This window comes from Taeniopygia guttata, chromosome 1 (genome assembly GCF_048771995.1).
Source record: "Taeniopygia guttata chromosome 1, bTaeGut7.mat, whole genome shotgun sequence".
Taxonomy (NCBI): domain Eukaryota; kingdom Metazoa; phylum Chordata; class Aves; order Passeriformes; family Estrildidae; genus Taeniopygia; species Taeniopygia guttata.
Genome location: NC_133024.1, coordinates 30837331 through 30858306, shown reverse-complemented (window position 1 = coordinate 30858306; position 20976 = coordinate 30837331). Strand labels below are relative to the sequence as shown.

Genomic DNA, 20976 nt, shown 5'->3' with positions numbered 1-20976 from the left:
ATGCAGGGTCTGGGCCGGTGCTTTACTGGTCCTTGGCTTTTTTTGTTTAATTGGCACATGTACACAGAGCTCAGATGTGCAGTGAGTGGTTGGAGAGACAGCTCCATGCTAGAGTTTCTGAGGGTTTTTTTAATCACCTCTAAATGCTGTGATCGGTCTTTCCTCCCTCGGAGGAAAGCAGCTGCCTTTTTTGTGACAGCATGTGTTCCAGGTCCCATCTGCCGTTGCATGGAGGAAAAAGACACCTCTTGCCTCTTTTTCAGGTGGAAGGCGTGGGGTGCCTTCCCTTCAGCGTGAGACTGGTGTTTGAGACTTAGTCCCACGTAAGGCAATAAAAAACGAATGACTGTCTTTTCATCCTGGGTGGAAACCCAGCTGGTAAACTCTGATGTTGCTTTTTCTGCTGGGATTTGCATGGAAGCGTGACACACAGGGAGGGAATCTGCTGCTTGCAATGTGTTTGAACAGAGCAGGGCACAGCCTGTGCTCTTTCTCACCAGGGCAGTGTGAGGGGGAAGGAGGAGATTTTAACTGTGTGTGTGCGCACAAGCAATTTCTACCCATGGGGTGGAAGGATGAAGGGATACTGGTGCAGAGGTAAAACACTTATTCTGATCAGGATCAACTCAATTAAAAGTTAAGACTCTTTTTTTTTAAATTTTTTTTTGTGGGCAAGACACCCTTTCCTCACCCTGTCAACAACAGAATACTAGTGTCTTGGAAAAATGTGAGATTTCCTTCTGGTAGCAGGCAGAGAGGAAAGAGCAGTTGCTGAGCATCTTCCTCCTCCCCGTCTTGTTTAATATAGTTTATTCATCTGTAAGTTGTAGTGAGTAACTTGGAGCTACTCTCTTGCCAGACTGCATGAATTATAGATGTCTCTTTTATGAGTTTTCATGTTGACTCCTGCAATTAGTATGCATTGGACGTAGTTATCTGTATGGCATCTACTGTAGCGTAGGTTTCAGCCTTTCTGACTTTTTAATTGCTTTCTGTTTTAGCAATCAGTCATCTGTCTGTCTTGCTAAGGAATGCAAAGAGAACACAAGCAGATTGATAGAAACTTAGAGTTCAGCGTGGAACAGCAGGTTTGAAATGATGTGCTTAAGTTAAGTGGAAGGAAAAATGACATACATAGAGGGTCTTTGTTCTCTCTTTTTTCTACTTTTGTGTGTGCTACAGTGGGGTCAGAATGTCCCACCTACTTTTGGGTCCCACTCTGTGAGGTGAATGTCTCAGGAGGCTGTGCTCGTACTACAGTTTATGCCTGTGGTTTAGACATAAACTTCATTATTTCCAAGGCATGTAGATGTGGCACTTGAGAGTGTGATTTAGTGGTTAACACAGTGGTGCTGAGTTAATTCTCGGACTTGATGATCTTAGGGTATTTTTCAACCTTAATGATTCCATGATTGTCTTTTGTGTTATATCTTCATAACAAAGATCATCAGACCTGCATGGATCTTTGCATGTGTGGATGTACTTTGAGCTCTTGGATGCCACTCTTGGCACCTGTGGGTGCTGTTTTCTGTTCAGTACTTCTGCTTGTTCTATCTTCTGTCTTTTTCCTGTCTTTTTCCTGTTCTGTAGGTTTTGTAGGAGACTTTGTCAGGTTTGTTGTTGGACTCTGTTGAGTCTGGGGCAATGATATGTAGCTAATGGGCTGCAGAAGTTGATGGGAAGGGACAGGGGTGCATTGAAGACAACCATAACTTGACTACAGCAGTCACAGATTGCCATATGTAATAAAACTTTTCATTATTACTGTGTGCTGAAACAACTCAAACTTTCTGTACTCTCAAATGTCTGCAGAAACAATAGTCCTACATTACAGCTATGCCTTCCTAGTGGTGTCTAAGGAGTTTGGTTTGAGTGCTGGTATTTTAATATATATAGTAGTTGAGAATAATTGTGTCTGCAGCTAAAATGTATTCCCTCATCTGACTCTGGTTGAAAAGTTCATGTGCTGTTTCATTGCTTCCACTGTTCACTTAATCACACCATGGAAACCTAAGATGGATTTCTCAAGGCAGAGTCGTGCTGGTGCGAAGAAGGAAATAACTCAGTGCAGTGATGCTTTGCATTCCTGTTGGCATGGATTGTGCCGAGCAGAGTGACTCATTTCAGTGGCCTAGCGCTGATGTTCTGCCGGCTGGGGAAGCGATTGCCTGGTGCTCTGAATTTGAGCAGCGCCTACATGAGGGGATTTGTTTAAAGCCTGCTTACATGCGAATTGGCAGGAGATTATTTTAGAAAGAAGAGAATTTGCACAGCCAGCTGGGCTGCAGTGAGGGAGATGGTTACCTTTGCAACCACTCCATGGCTCTGGTCTCTCAGCTCTGACTTGGGGGTATAATTCTGTCAGGACGGGGTTTCATCTGCCTACTTCGAAGCCAATAGAATTTGAAAGTATAATGATGTTGCATGTGACCTCTGTATTGCAGTGGGAGGATTCACTTAAGCAAGTTTTTGGTTTTCCCTTTAAATATATAGTGTCACAAGGCTTTTGGGAACCCTCTAGTGCAGCTATTAGAGGGGATAACTTCTGTGGAATCTGAGTGTCTTAATTTTGTGGATCAAGGGATTTCTATTACCCTCCCATTTTCAAATAGCTCATGTAACTCCAAACATAAGACTTTGATGAAGAGAAAGGTCTATGAACTTGAGTGATGGAGAGAAAAGGAGTGTACTATAGGCTTTGCCTACAGCAAAGGTGCAGTTATCAAATAGGTGTGAAACAATATTGCTTGTAAAACTATGTAACTTCTCAGCAGTTGCGTGCTCTTTCAGGGAATAATGTAAGATAAACAAGAGCTTGTACTGCCAGTTTCTGTCCCTGCGGTAAAACAGTAATTTACTTGTGCACTATCCTTTCTCATTGAGAGATTTTGAAAAACTTTCTCATATTGAAGAAACTGAGAGCAGATGTCCCTGGGGTTTTGCACTGGTGGAACTGAGAGGGAAGATGCTTGACATCCAGAGATTTTTCTTTTACTCTTTTTTTTTTTTTTTTTTGAGGTTTTCCTTATGTTCTTTTTCTTTCTCCCAACACTAGGCCAGTCTCTGCCTGTAATCTGTTTTGTTTTTTTTTGTTTTTTTTTTTTTTCTCCTTCTCACCTTTTCTCCAGGCTGGAGCCACATACTGCTCTGTTTTGATCCGATGTTACATCCATTCCCCAACTTAGTAAACTTTACTCTGTCCTCTGCTTAGTTTTATGCCTCTGACGTCTCTGCTCAGTGGGAGAGGGACACAGAAGTGAGTCAGTCTCCATCCCAGCCATGCCTGCAGCTCCCAGAAGTCTGGCTGATGGGGGAATCTTTGGATGTACCTTTATTCATGCCCCTGTGGGGGTAAATCAGAGTGTTAGAGCAGCAAATGTGGTGCTCCTCCTGGAGAGGTCTGTTTGGCAGGCACAGGGCTGCTAACATTCCTTTTCCTTCTGCTTCCCTGTTTGCAGTATATTCCTAGCACCTTCCTGGCAATTTGCTTTTTTGGAGCTAAATAAGATCAAAGCAGAGAATGCATCTCTTATGGGACACTGCTGCTTATGGTTTCAAATGGTTTAGTTGTGCCAGTTCAGTTTCAGCCACTGACACTGTGATGTGCAAAGCCCATCAGGAAGGCCTCAGTATCTTCATGTTTCATAAGATATGTGTGCAGCAGTGGCTGCCAAAATTATCAGTTGGGTTTTAGCTTAGACTTTTTTCCGCTGCTTAGGCAGGGAGAGTATTCATTTGCACCAACCACTTCATGGCTGGCACTCCAGCTGTCGCTTGGTTCTGTTCTGTTTTATACCCGAGAATGGCATGAGGATGAAGTGTGAATGGTAGGACGTGCACAGGGCACATGCGAGGACACGCCCAGACAAGTGCACAGATAATTTCCCCCCACCCCTCCCAAATGCCAAAGCTGTACCACCGTAAAATCAATCCCCAGATGCTAGTCTGTCATTTAATATTCCATTGCATCGCTGTATTGGAAGGAGAATGGGGCTGGGGTCAGACCTTTTACAAAGTTCCCTGTGTGTGAAGACTTGCCCAAAGCCTTACAGGCTGTACAACACTGCCAACCCTCCCATTTAAGGGCAGCTGCGAAGAAACTGGGAATCAATCAAGTGGAAGCAAAGGTGGAGCTGCAGGCCAGCCATGGCTTGGCAGGCGACAGGGAAACTCTGCTCTTGGCAAAATCTGGTACACTGCTACTGGGTGACTTCTGTGGGCAGTGTTTGCCTGCCTTAGCTCCCCACAGGAGCAAGAGCAGTGTGCTCTGGTCCAAAGCTTGCCAGTTATGCTGAGAATCAGTAGCTTGGCTAAAAAAGACTTTGAAGGCTGGCTGGGTGCTGTGTGGCCATAGGACTGTGGTGTGGTGCTGAGATCTGTTCAGTGTGACTCAGTGTCACACCGAGTCCAGCCTATGGAAAGCGGCTCCCTGGCAGTCAGCAGTGGTCTCAGTTTTGTAACTAGACTTCTTGCTTGAAGAGAGCAAACAGCTTCTGACTTTCTGCCACCCTGTAATTCTCCCTGAGTGAAACAACTTCCCTTACTGCCTGTGAAATTGGTAAAGCTGTTGAATTGCTTTTTCCACCCAAACAGAAATTGTTCCCACTTTGGTCTTTATTCAGCACTTAACTCCCAACTTACTTCTGAAAGCAAACATAGTGCAGATGAATTCTAGTTTCCAGAAGGATCTTGCTGCAGCCGGGCTGTGCCTGGAGTAATGCTGATCTCATTTGGGTGGAACAAGTTAGTTGTTGCAGAATAATCTATTACTCTGTTCCCAAGCTTCCGTCTTTAAATCTGCACAGCAGGGATTATTTACTTATGGATTTAAGCGTGTGTTAGGGATCTAGTTTCGTTTGACCCTCCCAACAGAACAAAATGTAATCAACTTCCTGGCAGCTGGAGTTGCTCCTGAAGTGTGCAGTTACTGCAGGAAGGCCAGGGCTGGCTTGGCACAGTCAAGGGCTGTGGCATCTGAGTGGGACCAGCTCAGGGCTTTATGGCCACCTCTGCCTCTGAAACCTGCTCAGCAGCTTTTTAGCAAAGGGGCCTGAGCAGCTGCATCAAAACTCTGAGTACAGACTTCAGTCTCTGTGTTGTGCTATGCTGGAGACTGATGCAAACCTTTTGACATAGTTTTTAGAACTAGTGTGAATCTGAGATGTATTACAAACTCAGCAACTTGTTGGCTCCTCTCAGGTATCCTTACTCTTCACATCATATTTACCTTCTCACCCTGCATTTCTGCTCCATGGTTTGCTTGAGAATTTGTTGTATCCTGAAATAAGCTTTTCTCAGTGATAAATAATGCAAATGCTTGAATAATAGTCTTATTAACAGAAAAAAAAAAGAGGATCTTGAGTAGAATTTGTTGTGCTCACACAAATTTTTATACTGGGTTTGTGTTGCTATCATTATCCCTGAAGTATTTAAGTGGATGTGGCACTTGGGCATATGATTAATGTTGTACACAGCAGTGCTGGGTTAATGGTTGGGCTGAGGTTGCAGGTCCATCTGCAAATACCTCTTTGTGATTTATTTGGTAGTTTGTGGTTCTAGTCTGTAATAAACAAATAATTATAGCTTCTAACTTATTTTCTTTTCCAATTCCCAGTAACGGCCTGCCCAACTGAAGATGTCCAACAATGGAGTTGAAACAGAAGACAAACCACCTGCTCCTCCAATGAGAAATACCAGCACTATGATTGGATCGGGAAGCAAAGATCCTGGGACTTCAAACCATGGCTCAAAACCTCTGCCTCCCAATCCAGAAGAAAAGAAGAGGAAGGATCGATTTTATCGATCTATTTTGCCAGGAGATAAAAGTACAGTATTTTATCTCTTCTAATAAACCTTCTGTCTGAATGTTGCTCTGCTTGAACATAGTCAAGCATTCAATGCTTAGTGGTGGTTGAGGTTTTAGGAAACATTGTGTGTTTGTTTCCTGCACATCTGTCTTGGTTGTTTTGGGGTACATAAGGAACAGTCTGTAGATACGCTTTTTCTGATGTTTTTTCCTGTAACTTTCAATCCACCTCACCTCACTTTTTTTCCACAGAATTTTACTAGAATTTTTTGAGTTGGAAGAGACCTTAAGGATCATCTTGTTCCAACTTTCTTGCTATAGTTGGGGATATCTTCCACCAGACCAGGTTCCTCAGAGCCTCATTCAGGCTGGCCTTGAACACTTCCAAGATGGGGCAGTCACAGCTTCTGTGGGCAATCTGTGCCTGTGCCTCACCACATTCACAGTGAGGAATTTCTTCCTAATATCTGATTTAAACCTGTCCTCTCTTGTTTTTAATTCATTCGCTCTTGTTTTATCACTCCACGCCCTTGTCAAAATACCTTTGCTGGTCTCTTTTAGGGCCCCTTTCTTGTAGGTGTTTTTCTTTGTTTTTTTTGTTTTTTTTTTAAATTTGTTTTGCCTTTCCCATATGTTATGAGAACAGTATCCCTGAAAACCTGGACTAACTCTGGGACTAGCTCTGTAACTTCCCAGACCATTGTCCATAATAGTCTTGAAAATCATGAGGTTTTGTGCCAATTACAAGCTGGCCAATAAAGCTGGCATTGGCAATTGGTAGAGAGCAGAGGGAGGTCTTTTGCTTGTTTTATTGTTTTAAACAGCAAATAATTTGAGTTATATAAGACTAACATGCAATCTCCTGCTAGACCTGTCATATTTTGCCTCATGGCCATTTACTCTGTTCTAATGTCTGGGTCAGGCATTGTCTACTTACTTTTAAGAACAATCTGTCACTGAAAATTCTTGCATATTTCTTGTGAACTGAAGGAATTTTTCATGTTCAAGGGACTGTAACAGATGGAAAAAGAGATAGGAACTGTGAACTGTACATGAAATTCTAATTTTTAGGATGAGGATATTTTAAAAAAACCTCTCTCCTCTGAATCTTTTGAAGTGATAAAAAAAAAATGTCTCCATTCCCTAATATGTGCTGGTTTCTTTTTATATCTGACCTATTTTTTTGGAGTCCCTCTTTGTAATACATCAGCTTTTTCTGTATTGCAATGGTTTCTAAGTACTGGGTAACTAAAGTCAAGACTAAATATCTTCAACTCCCTGGCCTTCAGGAGGAAGGCTGCCTCCTAATTTTTACTAGTGAAAAGACTAATTGAAATTATAGTTTCACTAATTTAAATAAGCAAGGTGATGGATCATTTTCTACAAATTGAATGGGACACTTATTATTATTATTACTACTACTACTACTACTACTTCTATTACTATTATTATTATCCTTATCTGATACTTTTGGCAATTTTGGATTGTTTTACAAATGTGGGTTTAGAACCTGCAATCCAGAAAAAAAAGTCTGCTGGGTCTGGGTTAGAACTTGCCATTATGAGTATGAATCCTAAAAAAGCTGCAGGATTTTTGTGTTGACTTACTTAAAGGAGAGGCATTTTTAAATCTCTAGGATGAACTGCTCCAGAGATCAAATAAATCACCTGAAACTTGTAAAGGAGTAAAAGAAGTAGAACCTGAAATGCTAGTTTGACTTGGATTATGAAGGAGAACTGTGATTGAGGAGAAAAATGAAGGTTTGGGGAAAATCAGCAGAGAGACTGTGACTGATCCAAAGCTGCCCATGTTTACTGAAGATTGGCCAACATGGCAGATGCTTCAAGACATGAGAGATTTTTGTTTAGCCAAGCCCAGCAGAGCCTTCTGTTGCAATGCACCTGCCCAAATGAGAATGGTTGCTTCTGTCCTCTAATTCCTGTTGAGCAAAAAATTCCTTTAACACTGTCACCTTCACTTCAAATTGGTTGATTTCCATCTTACGAAAACTTCTAGTCTCGTGATGACAGCTAAATTTCTATTGTGTCATGCTGCTTAAATGTAGGGAAATTCTTCAGTGTTCACAGCACTTCTCTTTGGTTTGTGACTGAAATAATGTGGGTGTTATTTTTCAGTTTGGCTGAACTAAAAGGGAAGTTGGCTTCCATCCAGTTAGAGAAAAGTACTTTTGAGAAAATTTGTGCGAGAGGTGTTGTGTAAAGGACACATGGGGCATAAATCCAAGGCCTCATGCATGTTTGCACACTTGCATTGAACTATACCCCTTGCCAGGCAGCTCTGGAGGTGTCATGCTCTGCCTGCAAAATTTAGGATGTAATTTGTAGCCCTCATTTCCTCTGTCCAAGGCTAAACCACAAACCTGGTATTTAAAAAACCTGTTGGCTTAATACTGAGTAGGTCCCGCCCAATAGAATGCAGAGCATGTCTGTGACTTGTTGCTGTCAGCAGGACTTGTGAATATTTTGAATTTTCCTGCGCTCAGGGGACTCTCAGTGCCTAACTGAGGGCATCAGTCTGGCTTGAATGGGTCATCTCCTTTGAACTTTGCTGAGCTCAATTGTGGCTTCAAACAGAGGCAAGGTTTTACCCACAAGGTGACAGTGTGCAGCAACTGGGAGCCCTTTCCATGGTGACTGGGAGCACTTTACTCCATGTTAGCAGCAGTGAAGACTGTTCTCATCTCAGTGTGCTTCAGGATGGCCTCACTGCATGGTCAGACATCGTGCTTCACAATTGCAGCTCAAGTTGCCAGAACATTGTAATGAAAATTTGTGGGAGGCTCTTGTAATGGCATTGAACATGGAAAGCTGTGAATGAGAAGGTGATGAGGTGTTTGTGGGAATAAAGCCTTTGGTGGTGATAGGTAGGTCATCTTAAATATATTATATTATTTACGATTTTTCAAATCTTTTTAGCTCATTGCAAGGGTAATGCAATCACTTTAAAGGGACTTTAGTGTTTAGCAAGACTGGGAGTGCCTTTCTCTTTAGTTCTTTTTCCCTTATACCGCCTGCTATGACATTAATATCTACTTAAAAAGGCAATTGTATTATTAATGGTTTAATAATGTTTAGGCTTCTAGATCTATCAGATCTGCCTGAATGTGGAAATAAAAAAAAACCCTAAGACTTCTGGATAACATCTTAATGCCCTTAAGCGTTTTTAGGCATATGTTCAACTCTCCTGTGGCAGCTGCCCTGGACCATGTGTGGGTGCTCATTGTCCGTGCGGAGCTCTTGCGTAGTGGTGCTGGTAGAGGTTTCCTCTTCCTCACCTGAGCAATGGGCTTCTGGGCTGAGATGGCACCTCAGTCTTTGGCTTGGAAGAGTGGACTATCCTGTAGGCAGACCTATGGAATATGCTGGCTCTGATGACACTCCCTGCACCTCTTTGCCTCTCACTTTCCATCGAGTGCTAGTGCGTGCCGCAGCCTCTGTGCTGCAGATGCTCACCATCTGCTAACCAGCAGCTGCTCCCATCTCCTCCTCGCTCCCTTCTCAAGGATGGCTCCTCCAGCATTGCTCTTTTCCCCTTGGCAGCTCTGTCACTCCTCTGTGACTCAGCTTCCCTCATTCCCTTTGTTTGAAAGAAGGATCAAAAGCAATCTGTTCCATCTTTGTGTCCCAAATGGAGCATCTGATCCTTTTCTTTCTCCAAAATTACTCTGTACAACTGTAGCTCTGTAATGATACAGAGACCAGTGCCAGAGCTGGCACTGAAGGAAATGGGATTCAGTCCTTTGGGGCCAGCCCTGAGCCTCTCTACACAACCAACCACAGCAGCGTCCTAAAGAATTGCTATACTGAGTGTTAGCCTTGCAGGCTTCTCAAATACCTGGGGTTTGGCATTCATGTTGCCAAAAATGCACTGGGGAATGTCAACCACAAAACAAATTCTGTTTGGATAAAAAAGGGGAGCAGCTGGGAAATACGAGTGGTTTGCTCACCTTCTCCTGGCTCTGCTGATTTTATAACTGCAAGCAGCAGCAAAGCTGACTAGAATGTGGTTCTTCCTTAAACTAATCTCAATTTCTTGAATACAATAAGTGCTAAAAGGAAGGTGGAATCTTTAATAGATAATGAATATGGATGAACTTAATCCAGTGCATAATGATAATCTTGTTTGAAGACCTCAGTTTAAAATTTGCAGGGTGCATCTGCTTTGATATATTTCCTTTTCTGTTTCCTTCTCTGCTCATCACCTGCCAAGATTCTGCTGTCTTGCTCATGTCTTCACAGTTGGTTACTATACCATCTTTAGTTAATTTTGTGAGAAAAAAAAAAGCAGATGTGCTTTTGCTCATAAGCTTTTATAGCAGAATCCCACATTATATTTTAGTTTCTTCACAAACTTTTGAGGAAATAGGATGGAGGAAGAAATTTCTAAGCAATATTTGTAGTTAATTTTGTCCCTGGCTTTTGTATGAGAGGTAAGTGTATATTTAAAAGCCCATAATATTGTTTTGTTGGGTTTTTTAAAGTTGCTTAAAAAAATCAAATAAAAATATGTGTTCAAAACTGACTTGCTTCCACTTACTGCCACTGCAGAGCTGTTGACTCTGACCTGTGTAAGTTTGAGTGGATATTTTAGGCAAATAGCTCTCATGCTGTTGAGTCTAGATATACTAGTTGATACTTAACATACTGAAAATATCAGTTTCCTTCTTTTATGCTTGTCCTATGCTACTGGACTTTTATTTCTGTTGTCCACTCACTGTGGCTGCTCTTAAGTGTGAAAAGAAAGTTTTTAAACTTGTCATTTGTCTGCTTCAGATCAAAATCCTATTGCTAGCAAAAATGGGATAGTGGGTGATTGTGTAGGTGAGTTAGAAGATATTGGGGAGATTTTCATTCTTTATGCTTCTATGTTTGTTTGTTTTTTAATTGTTGTTGTTATTGTCTCTTGCAGCCAATAAGAAGAAAGAAAAAGAGCGGCCGGAGATCTCCCTCCCTTCAGACTTTGAACACACAATTCATGTGGGGTTTGATGCAGTCACAGGAGAATTCACAGTAAGTGAAGCTGGAGGAAAAGAGAACTGTGTGGTTTAGTTTATTGCTAGGAGGAGCCAGGACCCATTAATCTTTTATATATTAATGCTGGAAGGGCTATTACCATCGTCTGGTTTGATCTCATTTGAAACACATCTGCAGAGGTTGCCCACTAATTCATGCTGAGAGGCTGTCAAACTTGGCACATCCCAGGAGCTCAGGCTGCCAGCAGACTTTTCCTTTCCTGTTTTTTTGGCTGCTGTGGTCAGCTTAACATGGTGTATCTCTCCTCCCTTCCCTTCTCTTCCCTGCCCTTCCCCCTCTAGAGCTGAAGGAGGTCTTTAGCATAGTCTTGTGTCCCCCAGGTGGGCTCTGAGAGTTTTCCTTTAGGAGGCACACAGCTGTGTACAACTACTTAGGACAGAACGTGTATGGGCTGCCCTAAGGGTAAATGTCAGATGCTTTTATGTGTGGTGGGTTTTTTTTGGTTCATTGACACGCAAAATACTGTAAAGACAGTTGTATTTCATCATCATTGTATTTTTGCTCTTGTTTTGGTTGAGATAGTATTTCCTAGCAGCAGAAGTTGTTTGTGAACAAGGTGTTTCTACCTGTCTGTAATATGCTGCCTTTTCAGGGACTTTATTCCCCTACCCTGAATCATGTGCACACGTGTTTTGCATGTCAGCCTCGAGACTTACCCAGGTTACCCCACCTGTACTAGTGGGGCATTACCTGAGGGATGTGTCCAGCCATCCTTTTGAACAGGGAGGATATTAATTATCCTCCCTGTTCAAAAGGATGGCTGATTTCATTGCTCATGCATCCCAGTCTCTGCCACTTCGGCCATACAAACTATTATCCTTGCTGGTGGGGAAAAGCACAAATCTGGCTGTTTTCCAGGTGTGTTTATTTTCTGGCTGAAATGATGTCCTTGTGGTGAAATTCTGAACTTTAGATGTGAAGTTAACATCTCTGCTTTCCCAGCCCTGGTTATAGAGGGCACCACACTGCTGTTACTCTGAGTGTTGCATGTTCATTATGCTGGGGGCTATGCAGTGTGTGTTAACTTCTGTAGTCTTTCTTGGGTGTATATATAAGTACGTGAGTACCTGTGCATAAAGGATTTTGTGTTTTGTTTTGATTTTTTTCTCGAGGCTTTTCCCAGACTACAGCAATTGCTTCTTCTTCCTTCTGGTTTTTGCATTTTGGTCTGCAAAGGACCTGGGAGTCACCCAGAGATCCAAGAGCAGAGGGACATTTACATGCCCGAGTGTGAGGCAGTGGCTAGGGAGGCACACATTCACCACTTCTTTTTCTTCCCTCTTCTCTTCTGTCTTCTTTTTTCCCTATTTCCCTCACAATACTGTGTAACTCCAGAAGCTGGGGCAGAACTGTGTCAGTGGTGTTATGTTTTTGCAAATTAGACCCGCTGTGTGTTACCAGCTGTGTGTTGCCTCTTCCCACAGGGAATGCCGGAGCAATGGGCACGTCTGCTGCAGACTTCCAACATCACCAAGTCTGAGCAGAAGAAGAACCCCCAGGCAGTGCTGGACGTGTTGGAGTTTTACAACTCCAAGAAGATCTCCAACAGCCAGAAGTACATGAGCTTCACAGGTACCTGGTGATGATCTCGTGTAGCTGCTTTGTCCAACTCTCCGTGATCAGGGTGTGTGGGGCTTCTTTTGTTTAATTGACAAGTAGGTCTGTCTGTTCAAGGATAATGTGAGTGAGATTCTCTGGCTGCTCAAGCACCCTTCTTCCTTTAAAATGCTGTTCTGTTAATCTGGATGCCCAGCATAGCTGCAAAAGAGGAGGTCAGTCAACTGGCTGAGCCTCCCAAACACATATACTTTTTCTGGTGCTCACAGCCAGCATCTGGAAGGCAGATCCCAGACTGCTGGGGCTGGGTTCCTCCTGATGGAAGTCCTTGGAGAAAACAGGCAGGTAAATTTTGCACCAGTTTCAGTTTGCAGGGTGGGTGTGGATGTTGTTTTTTTGCGTACTTGGGGTGAGAGTCTCTCTGCTGCCATGTGCCATGGTTGAGGAATATGTCTCAGCTGCCTGGGTGTTTGAAAATCGCTGGCTGGGTTCCTCTAAAAGTTGAAACTGCCAAGGTTTTGTGCCTCTTTCTATGGGTTGTCTGCCCTCTGAAGGACATCTGCAAACACCACTCCTTTTCCTTTCAACTGCAACTCCTTCCCTTTCTAAATATTAACCCTTACTTTGGTTCTTTTAGGGGGATAGAACCAGATCTGGTACTAATTAGGAAGGCTTCAAGCAGTGATAAAAGCACAAATATTCCCCATATGTGCCTGGATAGTCAAATGAGAAGCCTATCAGTTGACTTGTGGGGTCCTCTCTGCTATTCCAGGAAGTTTAGGTGGCTGAGACTGAAGATTTTGCAGTCAGGAGTCAGCTGCAGTGCCTCTGCTGGGGACTTAGTCCATTAATAATATTTGTATACATGAATGGAGCACAATATTCATTCAGGTTTTACTCTGGGCAATTCCACCCTCCTGCTTCAGGGATTTGTGACCCCTGCATTTGTCTGCATTTATTTACCCGCTATTTCTATGTCTTCCAGGGTTCAGCTGGTTCTGGGAAGCTGGAGTTAGGGAGCTAAATTTGGGAGCAGCCTTTTTTCCTGCCTTTTCTAAAGAGAGCTTGTCCCTTGCTCCTCTCCCCACTGCTGCATTTGTAACTCATTTATAACAGCATTATTATCTGTCTTTCAGATAAATCAGCTGAGGATTACAATTCATCTAATACATTGGTAAGCCTCACATTCTGTCTCCAGTTTGGGGATTAAAAAAACTTGCAAAAACTAGTTAATTACATGTAAACTTGTAGTTTACTTAGTGTTTTAAAATCTGAACTATGTATATTTGTATACTAAGTACATGTTTAAAAACAGGCATGCTCCTTTAACTTTTTCTTTCAACTGGTGGGGAATAAAGCAGATGGAAGTAGAATTTTTAGTAAATAGTGAATTAGTGAATGGAATTTAGTGAATTAATTAGTAGAAGTAGCTCTGTTTTCATAAAAGTTGGTCTTTTTCTACACCTAGAATTAGATCACCACTCTGCTGTGAGGTTTTATTTCTCTATAAACATCTGTTTTATAGCAAAATTTATTTACTAACCTGCAAGGTCTGATTTACTAAAGCTAATGTTCATTAACCAGACTAATCTCTAGCAGAACAGGAAATAAAAGGTTCTCTTCCTCTCTGCTTGACCTTTACTCAGTCCTTGCCAGGGCAGGCACCACTCCTACTTGCTTTGTTAGGAGACATGATAATTTTTTCTGTGTGCCTGTGAGGTGGAAGAAACAAAACTTTCAATTTAAGATTATTTATAAAACCCCACAATTGCCTCAACTCTTGTTTCTCATGACCATGCCACTACCTAGCTTGTTCTGCTCCCTTCCAAAGGCAGCTTATTCAGATCTGATAATTTAGGACTCTGTAAAAAGAAAACAAAAATGTTTCTGCCATTGTTCATTTTTATACGTCATTGTATGTCAGACCTCAGTATTTTCAATATCTGAAGTTGGATTTTTAAGTAAATCCTGACAAAAGCAGTAGTTACCAGTCTACTGAGATACCTAATGCCCTCCCTCAGGCTGACCTTTAATTTTGGGGATATTCAGGAAATTCCCAGTACATAGTTCTTCCTTGTTGTTTTTGACAAGCTAGGTTTTTGTGTTATGTCAAGTGTTTTTTGACAATTATTTGTCATGATGATGATGAGTTCACATATTTTAGGCTCAGTAAAATACTGTGTTGCTTTCCCCCTGTTTCTGAGGATTTTAATACTTTTCTCCCCACCACTCTTAGGGAGGTAATGATGCACAAACAGAACTATTCTAGTGGGTTGAGGACCTTACCAAGTTTATTCTTAAATGTTCATAGTGTAAAGAATGTAAGGAACTTCTAATCCAGTTTCATGTGGATAAATTTAAGTGATTTTCTTTCCTAATCACAGTATTGCAGAAAATTCCAGATAATTTTTAACCACTTATAAAGCTGTTTTTGAACAAAATAATTGTTCCTATTTTTCCATAAATTTTTATGTTGGGAAGTAATTTAAAAAGATATTTGAAAAGATTTTGCCAGACTCTGCTTCCAAAATCTCACATTAATTAATTAGTTTGCAATCACCATACCAGAGGCAATGCTAACTTGACCTCCTAACTTTTGGAGAAGCCATTAAGAGTTTGATGTAAATTCTAGCATTTAAAGTCTGAAATCTTCCTACTGAATGGTCTGGGTTTGAAGCAAGCAAAAACCCCTAAGAGACAGTATAAACAGAGACAGATATTTCTAAACTTGGGCGTCCCAAAACTTGCTGGTCAGCTGTGTGGATGTTGGGAGTGCAGTGAAATAGCCCAGGTCTTCTCAGGTCCTTGGGAAGAGGATTGCTGTCACTCAAGCAGATGAGGTGGTGTGTCAGGCAGTGTTGGGCTGCACATCCATTTCCCACGAAGACCCAGGAACCTTGGGCTTTGAATTTTTCAGACACTGTAACTCACCAGCTTGTTCTGATTATTGTTTTTCTGCACTTGCTTCAGTGCAATCTCTGTTAGGACCTTAATCTAATGTTTGTGATTTTGTTTCTAATGTGTGATTGGGTTTTAGTTTTTGCTATTTGTGCAACTCCTTGCAGAATGTGAAGGCTGTCTCTGAGACCCCTGCAGTGCCCTCAGTGTCTGAAGATGAGGACGATGAAGATGATGCAGCTCCACCCCCTGTGATAGCTCCACGACCTGAACACACCAAATCTGTGAGGAGAAATTCTTTGTTCAGCCTGCACTGCTGCAATCACAGTCAGCCCTTGCCTGTGACTTTGTCCCTCTGCATGGTTTGATGCTGAGCCCTTCTTGGGAGCAGGAGGGAGGCAGTGGGAGCCATTCCTTCTGGCAGAGTACCTTAGTGTTGTCACCTGCCTAGTTGTGGGGGCACGAGTCCTTGATTAGTGATGTTAGTTGCTAACAAAGCAGCTATAGAAATGCATCCCTAACAGCAGCAGTAACAGGATGAATAGAAATGTTTAAATCTTCACCTGACTTGTGTGTTTTTCCCAACAAAATTAGATATACACCCGCTCTGTGATAGACCCTCTTCCTCCGCCTACCAGAGATGTGGCCACCTCTCCTATTTCTTCTCCCTCGGAAAACAGCACAGCTGCACCTGACATGCTGGTCAGAAACACGGAGAAGCAAAAGAAAAAGCCCAAAATGTCAGATGAAGAGATACTGGAAAAATTAAGTATGTCCTTCTTTAAAAAAGTTAAACTCCTGAGGAGTTGGTTTCTCAGAATGTCAATAAGCTGAAATGTTTCCCTGTTTTGCGATCCCTTACCAAAGACGTGGGCACATGGTCACAATAAAAATTGGGGCAGGTATAAGGGGTGAGCTTGAATTTAAGCTGAGCACCTGTGATACTGGCTGAAATCACCAGGGAGCTGTAGATCCTCAGGCTCTGCAAAACCAGCCCTGAATAAATAAGATCTATTTAACTATGAAGTCTGAGATCGTTCCACATCTTATTCTGTAGCTCTGAAGCATGAACGATTATATTGCGATGTTAGATATGAGGTGTCTAAAAGATGGAGAGAAAATTAATGCATCCCCAAATTTGCCTTCCACAGTATCATGGTGTAAAGTGACTTGGTTATTTTTAAGTGCTTTAACATTTTTGTGGGTAGCCAAATTGGTGGGTTTTTTTCTGAGAAAAATTCATCAAGTCTCTCAGATGTGTCCTCATGTCTTTAACAGTTCCTACATCCAGTGCAAGTGCTGCTCTGGTGCCTGGTGGTTTTGGGTTATGCTGTGGCATATCCAACAGCTGAACCAGCTCTTTGATGCAATTGATTGCTATTCTCAGCCTGGCCCAGGTTTTATTAGAGTAGAACATTTATAATTCTTTGAACTACTAATCCTGTATTAATGACATCCATGCGTTGCTTGTCAGTTGACTTAAATTCTGTTTGCACCTCTGATAAGGCTGGCCTGTTTGGTTTGAGGACATATTTGTCAGTATTTTAGGAATAAGAGTCTAGTAGTTAGATAAAGACTTAATCTGAGGATATAACTTAAAAAAAAATTTAAATATTAGAATGGTATCTGAGTAACTAATTTCTCTAAATAAAGCCTAAATTGACTTGATGGCTAATTAAATGGGACTGCTTGCTGTTGGAAAACTCATACCCATTGTTTCAAAACGCCAGCCTCACTCACTCAATTAGCAGGATTTTTGTATCATTAAGGATTCAAGACATTTTTGTGACCAGGCAGGGCGAGCAGCAACTGTGGCAGGAAAAAAAATGCTATGCTAATAAAAATACACCCACTTCAGTCATGCAGAGAAGTGCAAGTGCTACTTTTGGGAGTGTTGAGAAGCAGATGTACCTTCTGACACCTTGTTTGCTCCAGGTGTCAGCGTCTATATGTGGGCTAGTCAGAAAATGTTATGAAGTTTTAATCTTTAGTCTTAATCTAAGTAAAAATGTCTTTCCACTGAAGGCAATGGAGCTGTACTTGTGCAGCCAAGCAACCTTTTTGCATTTTAGTTTGACATGGAACTAAAATGATTAAAATCATAAAGCAAAAAATATTTACACGTACAAAAGATGTGCTAAATGCATGCAAATGTTTAAAAAGGGCTGCTCAATCCCTACGTTTCAGAAGAAATACAGCATTGGGGCAAACATTAATGAATCCTCACCTGGATCTTTGGAAGGTAGGAAATACCCCACCATTTTAGAATTATCAGCATTAAACAGGGCAAAACTGGCAACTGCCACTTGTCACCACAGCATTCTGTCCAGTCCTTGCCTTGGGGAAGCATTTGCAGTCTGAGCTTCTAGCCGGTGTTAGGCTTTGAGGGAAAATTTCTGAATATTTTTCCAGAAATACCAGTCCTCAGGGCAGACAGCATTGCTTCTGTAATTGCAGAGTGGGTTTTGTAAAGCCAGATTTCTCTTCCTACCCTCCTCTCCAAACATGGATGATATTCCCTACTTCTACCTCTGTCTGTCCTAAACCCTCTGGGTTTGGCTGCTCTTCAGTGCTGTCTGAAAATAGCCTGCTCTTGTTCTGCTTGCTACTGGATTTCTTGGCTAAATGACCACGAGCAGTCTCTTTGCCAATACACATCTGTTCAGGCTCAGACCCGGACCCTGTGAGAGCAGCACCGTATGTTGGCAGCTTCAGTGACTTGCAAACGCCAGCTCTGATGCAGCTCTGCATCCCTTGATCCTTTTGGCCACCCTGGTGCTGTTAGAGAGGAGACTGGCTCCCAGCTGAGCTCTAGAAATTGCTGGCTCTGGTTCCTTCACCCTAAAAAGGGTGTAATTCCCTGCCACATGGGAGTTATCAAAATCAGTTTAAGTTTGCAGCCACTTGCAGCCCTGTGCTGTGGAACACCAGGCAAAGTGCTTTTCCCTTTGAGGAAGGCAGTGATAGAGTTTCTTTTGGTTTTGGGAGAATGAGCTGAGGTGGTCTCAGGTGGCTCTCCAAAACCAGAGGGATGCTGGTAACTGCTGCTAAAACCTGTGCTGACTGTCAGACTCCTGGAGGAAGAGCTGAGAATTGTCCAGGACAGGCAGGGGAGGTTTGGCTCTGGAGGATCTCTCTACCTTCTCCTCCGAGTCTTGCAGCCCAGTCACTGGGTCAGTAAATGGTTGTGGTTGTGCTGGTACAAAAACATCATAAGTACATTTTTTTCCTGCTACAAATTGTAATGGTATTGGGAAATCTTTGACTAGTTTTATAACAGACTGTTGCCTCCAAGATGATTGAGAGCCCAGCCTCCAAATTCAGAGACATTGCAGTGCAGGGGCATTTTGGATCATCCACGGTGTTGAAGCTGGGAGTGACTTTATGTAGCAGGTTTACAACAAGTAATTGCTTTTCCATGTGTCAGGCTGTGTATCTCTATCCTGCACCTAGTAATGACTGCTCAGGTTAAATGTTCTTAATGTGTGTGTCCCATCATTTCTGGAGGGAAGTTCCTGCTACAGGGGAATGGTGCACCTGGGATGTGCTTAAATTACTGAGGACTTCCTTGGTGTCTGTGTGCCTCTGGATTTCTGATGACTGTTTCATGAGACAGACCCTACTGTGGTCAATGGAGCTGTTCTTACAGTTAGCTCTTATAGCTGTATGAATAAAGGACTGGAAGAAAATCCTCTTGGTTTTTTTTTTTTTTTTTTTGTAGGAAGTATCGTGAGTGTGGGCGATCCAAAAAAGAAGTACACGAATTTTGAGAAGATCGGACAGGGGTTAGTGTGTGCTTCTTCTCTGTCCTAAGCCTTTCATTTCCTGATGCTAAGAAGAAGTCACCAAAACCAGGCTAAGTTAGCTTGCTGGAAAGTCTGTTGGGGATACTTTGGAAAGTTTGTTTCATTGTTTATTTGTTTTCTTCTTTTTGTTCTTGGTTGTTTTGCTGGGTTCCACATCCCTCCAAATCTTCTCCTGTTCCTGGCAAAGTTACAGGAACTGGGTTTTTGTGGAACTGTGTTGTAATATAAGAAATCATGCCATTAGATGATCAGGTTGATAAATACAGCTACAAGCAGGGAAAGAACTGCAAGACCATCTTCAGTTTACATTTTTGCTTCTGAATCAGCTCTCCTCAAGGCATGTGCTGTGCCCCTCTAAACAAGGTGGGGAGCAAGTAGAATTTTAGGAGAGACTGTACTGAGGAAGAACACAGATCTGCAATCAGATCCATGTGCTGAGGCTCAAACTCCTGTTTTCCTCACTACAAATGCCCCGTTTACCTCAGCTGATCCTGTTGCTCTGTTAGCATGTTGGGCATTCTGCAAGCCAGGGTAGTGTGGTCGTGCCACTTGAAATGGAATAAACTCAGTCCTGCAGTTTGCTGGTTTAGCAGCAAGGGTTTGGACAACCACAATGTCCCTTATTAGGAACTTTTCTCCCCATAAGTCCTCTGGCTTCTGTCTCAACAACAGCCTTGTCTCAGAAATATTTCAGATGATGTTTACCACTAGAATTGTTGCATGTAAAGGAATGGGATTGAGAGCACTTCAGAGGGACAAGTGGGAAGGGGCATGTGTTAAGCTCTCACTTTTACTTTGAGACAGTAATAAATAATTTCTTTTTCTTTCCTCTGTTTTGTTTAGAGCCTCAGGTACAGTTTACACAGCAATAGATGTAGCTACAGGACAGGAGGTAAGTGCTGCCAGAGTACCACAGCAGTGGATTTTGGATTGTGTCCCAAAAATTCAAGTTGATGCTACAAAATAAAGACTGTCTTTCAGAGATTCATGACACTTTATTTTTAATGAGGTCTTTATTTACTTACTAATGGGACATGGTTGAGTGGTCTGAGCAGAGAACTGGAAAAAATTACTTCACAAGTTTTGATTACTAAATTATTTCATGTTTATAAATATTCTTTCTGTGATTGGAAAGGCTAGAAGCAAATGTTTGGACTGGGCAGTTCCTCAGTAAAAGTTTCACCCTTTTTCCCCAAGATTGCTGCCTGTCTCCATACAAACTCTTTTATTTGCTCTCTGCTCCTTTGCTTCCTACACTTATAGGACTTAACTTGCACAGAAATAGTTGCTGTCCCACCCCTTGCCTGCTTACTTTCTGCCCTTGAATTGTGAGACAAGGAATGCCTGTCTTTTCTTTTTTCCCCTCACAAATATTAAAAAGTGCCATACTTATTGCCTGCATAATAAACTAGTAGTGATGGATATGCAGCATCTGTGGAAACTTTTATTTCTAGGTGGAGGATTTTTTGAAAGATGAAAGTGTGTGTTATTCCAGATATATTTATGGAAGTCTGCAACAATGTGTTGCATTTGTACAATGTAAGAGTTATTCATCAGTAAATTTCCTGAAATTCCTTCACCTCCTTTTTTAGTTCCTGAAGAATTAATACGCTTTAATTGCAGCCTTTAAGGAAAGGTTCTTATATTTATTTTGAAGCAGAAGAAATTTTATAGGAGGGGGAAGTCCTTTGATGATTTTCTGCTTTCTTTCTGGACCCCTTGGGTGACTCCCATGTGAAGATTTTTAAATCATTCCTATTACATTAGTGTGATCAGGTTCTGAATTTTTAAATCTGCATTTGGGGTCACTGTAACTTTGCCATGCTGTTGCTTGTTCCTTTCTATGAAGTGCAGT

The 20976-nt window shown here is 42.0% G+C and overlaps 1 protein-coding gene across 41 annotated transcripts in view; it reads left to right on the top strand.

Annotated features, from left to right (window-relative positions):
* The window catches only part of PAK1 (p21 (RAC1) activated kinase 1), a 76191-nt gene that overhangs the window by 36961 nt on the left and 18254 nt on the right, over nt 1–20976 (top strand). For 40 of the 41 annotated variants that reach the window (XM_072925989.1, XM_012569841.5, XM_072925892.1 and 37 more), the window contains 8 exon segments: nt 5615–5825; nt 10736–10836; nt 12285–12432; nt 13554–13591; nt 15483–15599; nt 15910–16084; nt 19037–19100; nt 19965–20013. In XM_072925989.1, coding sequence (XP_072782090.1) covers nt 5636–5825; nt 10736–10836; nt 12285–12432; nt 13554–13591; nt 15483–15599; nt 15910–16084; nt 19037–19100; nt 19965–20013 — 882 coding nt within the window. In that variant the 5' untranslated portion in view covers nt 5615–5635. 41 annotated transcript variants of the gene reach the window in all.